The sequence below is a fragment of the Corvus brachyrhynchos genome, unplaced genomic scaffold, assembly GCF_000691975.1.
Source record: "Corvus brachyrhynchos isolate BGI_N302 unplaced genomic scaffold, ASM69197v1 scaffold84, whole genome shotgun sequence".
NCBI classification, from domain to species: Eukaryota; Metazoa; Chordata; class Aves; order Passeriformes; family Corvidae; genus Corvus; species Corvus brachyrhynchos.
The window spans coordinates 1,703,579-1,707,212 of NW_008237434.1; the positions used below are offsets into that span (position 1 = coordinate 1,703,579).

Here is a 3,634-nt window from a genome sequence, read left to right on the forward strand (position 1 = left end):
TTATTAAGTATAAGGGACATGTCCGTTTGTTTCTCAGGAGCATTGATGGATTTGTTTCTCAGGAACTTGTTCATTCTTAAGTGTCATTTTCAGTGCATCTGGTTCCTTCATATCCCATTTCAAGAATTATGTGGTAATCAAGTTGTCTGTATGTGTGTGCATATCTGCTATATAGATACCTGGCCTAATTATACAGATAAATTCTTGAAAGTGCTTATTCTGATAATTGCAGTTATTAAAAACTGGATATAATAGAGTGCCTTAGTCTTATTTAAAGTTCACCCAGGTTATACAAGCTTTTTTTAAAAATCAGCTTTTATTTGCTCTAAAAATGCAAGTAAGTCATAAATACCATCTCTCAAATTTATAAAAACATAAGTTATACAGCAATTTTTCTGGGTTCTGAAAATGTTTTTTTGTTGAATACATATTAAATAAGTTTATATTCTGAACAGTACCATTAGGAAATAAAATATGTCCTGTGTTTAAATTTTTTCTAAATATTGAAAATATAAATAAGAAATATTAAAAACTAATAAATATTTTAAATACAATAAATAAGTTCCTAGGAGGAAATGGGAATGTATATAGATGCAAACCATTGTTACTGTTTCTGGTTCTTAAAACAGAACAACACTGTCGTCTGCCACATGGCAGATTTGTAACAAAAGGATTGTGCCTGAACTAAAACATTCAAGCACGGAAACTCCTGGTGTTCTGCAAATAGCGCACAGCCCTCACTGTCTTCTCCATAAATGAAGTAAAATCTCGGAGGATGAGCTGGATGGTGATTTTCTCTGTCCAGGCCTTAATGGACTTCAGCTTTGTGTGAAGGGATTCCTGGGTAGCTGCATCTGGGATGATCACTTCTTCGGGATTGATCACCTGTGAGAAAGACAATATTGGGGGGCCTTGGTTAAAACACTGTAACTGAGCCTGTTGGAGAGCATTGATTTGTATGTTCCCAGCCTGCTGCATATCCAGCCTTTCTGTACTGCAGACAGCAGCCCTGCCTGGGACCTGTGCTTCCCTCCAGCCCTGCTTCTGTGGAGAGGTGTGAGTAGTGCTGATGCCTGCTATAATTGCTGTGTAGGTGTCCCTGGGCTATACTGTTTGTTCTGGGCGTCTCGGTCCAACAGGCTCTGAGCAGATCAGTACACCCCTCCTGCTCTCTGGCAGTCACGTGGTTGGTTAGGTGGGGACGTGCTGATCGTGGTTTGTCCTAACCTGTACCTGCTCCATCCTGAGTCATAAGGTGTTCGGCTGACACTGGAGTACTCTCACATTTTGTAGTAGATTAACAGTTTCCAAAGATGTCAGACTTGTTTAGCTGCCTCATTCTTACTTTCCAGGCATTTAGTCACATGTGAGACTAAGTGCCACCAACTTTCACTGATACTTGAGAGTGTAACTAAAAGATGAGTAAAAGGAGTTATTTATCTAATGCTGACTCACAGAACTGTGCACCCAGTACCTAAAGGCCTTTGGAGAACTTGTCCCAAGAACTGGGACTTCTGAAAATAGGAGTTACACACCCAAATCATAGAGCTGTTTTAGGTGATTTGGAGTCCAAAGTTCTACCAAGTATCTGCTTAATCCTGTGTTTAGGATCTCTCCTACCCTTTAAAAAGTGACAAAAACATGCAAACCTCCTTCTGGAACATCTTTTTAGTGAAATATAAGAGATAAATATTCTTTCTATCGATACTACTTGGGAGTGGGTTCTGATCACACCCCCTTTTACTTGTATGCCCAGCTTCTTGTTGTGCTCTGTAAAAGTCTATCTGGATATCTAGACTGCTTGTGGATCTATCTAACCATAAGTGATGGATTCTGGCTTTGTTGCCCTTGCCTTAAATAGCAGATTTTTCTCTCACAAAGAAAAATTTCCAGCCTGAAGATCAAGGCTTTCTCTCAAAAACCCCATAGTTTCTACAAGTACAGGTTTTGCTTTTCATCACTGTGTTTAATTCTGCCTGTTTGGATTACCTTGATTAAAAAAAAAATCTAAACCCCCACAAAAAACCTGCAAACTTAACCCAAAGAACCTAGTCTCAGTTATGAAACAAACTTTCTGCAAACTTGTGTATCAACTGGAAGCCAGTAATCAGTTGCTGTCTTAGGACTATTATTCTCAGCTGGATGATGGGCATAAGTAAATATGTTAGGAAAGGTATGGCAAACACAATAGTCTTTTCACATGCCAAAAACTACCTTGAAGGAAATAATGCCGAAGACTTCTGCAGTCCTTACCTGGGTGGTTTTTAATCAGGCAAATGGTTTACCCAAAGACAAAAGGGAGTGTTCATATTAAGGATTATTAATATGGGCAAATACTATAGGGATTGAGTGAATTTTTGAACTGTGATCTTTCAAAGCTCTCCAGAACATGAAAAATGTTTGTCAGAAATTAATAGCATTTTAGTTTACCAAATCAAAAGAGAAATGGGTATTTTTATGACAGATTTTTTACAAGCAAAATACGTGTTTTTCAGTAGGGAGCTGTCTGGTGTATTGACAGCAATACTGATATCTCAATATACCATACAGCTTGGCTTATGTGTTAGAGAGTTTTAAAGATCATTAATATTGTAAAAATATACATGTTTTTTAAATGTGGGCTTTTAAAAAAATTTACTGACTTCTACTTCTCACTGGGTTCCAACATTAGGAGGTACAGGCTGAATTGCAGTTCCACAATTAGAAACAAGCACCCTGAGAAATCTTATTTCTATCAGCCAGTTTAATATATTTATTGTTAAAACAATGATGCATTTGGTCGGTTTGGAAATTAGAAGAAACAGCAGAAAGTAGGAAGAAGAGTTGTTTCTCTAAGAGAAGGAAACAAAACTTTGTAAAATCTCTGAGTCATGAGGGTAAGATCTGAGCATAAGGAACTGTCACCTGGTTTTTTTAAGGAACTGAAGCATAGCATCCTCTATTTCTGACTTCACATCAGTATTAAGCCCCCAAAATTATCAGAATGAATTTAAAACCAACTCACCATCTGCCTTATGGTACGTGCCAGGCGCTCTGTACTATAGGATAGCGATTCAACATTTTGGTTTTCACTAATAAAAGTTTCTTGTACGTATTTGAGGTATGTCTGAAATGTATAAAGCCCGCTGGAGATTGTTCTCAAGCATTTATCCTGCAATGAGAGAAAGGTGAGAAAGTCACTTAGAATTCGAAGTGCCTTGATCTCAATGCTGTGTGCAGGTTAGAAGATGATGCTTATGTAGTGTGGAGGTCTGGCCAACGCCAGCCGGAGCCGGCACAGATCTTTAGGTCAACTTCCACAGTTCTTTTGAGCAAGCATAACCTGTCCCAAGAATACAGGATTAGACCAGAAAGGTTCCTTGCCTCATCGAAGCCGGCGAGCAGACACCCATCTTCCTTCGTCACCTTGGGGAGGCTGAGGTTGTTGTGGAGGAGCATTTCCATGCTGTTCGGGCAGATGGTGAACTTCTCGCACACCTGGGGAGAGACACGGAGAGGTTTGGTCGCACCTTGGCAGGAGGCAGCCGCGGCCGGGCCGGGCGTGTGAGCGTGTGCGAGCCCGCGGTGCGGCCGTACCCACCTCGTCCTGCAGCTGTGCCGCCCGGGCGTGCAGCAGCCGAGCCAGCAGCAGGCT

The 3,634-nt window shown here is 40.4% G+C and overlaps 1 protein-coding gene across 1 annotated transcript in view; it reads right to left on the reverse strand.

Annotated features, from left to right (window-relative positions):
* Positions 1–232: 232 nt before the first annotated feature.
* Positions 233–3,634, reverse strand: part of IL6 (interleukin 6) — a 3,928-nt gene continuing 526 nt past the window's right edge. The window contains exons 2-4 of the mRNA XM_017731167.1: positions 3,364–3,632; positions 3,005–3,151; positions 233–885 (exon numbers count right to left, since the gene is read on the reverse strand). Coding sequence (XP_017586656.1) covers positions 694–885; positions 3,005–3,151; positions 3,364–3,632 — 608 coding nt within the window. The 3' untranslated portion in view covers positions 233–693. The remainder of the gene's footprint in view (positions 886–3,004; positions 3,152–3,363; positions 3,633–3,634) is intronic.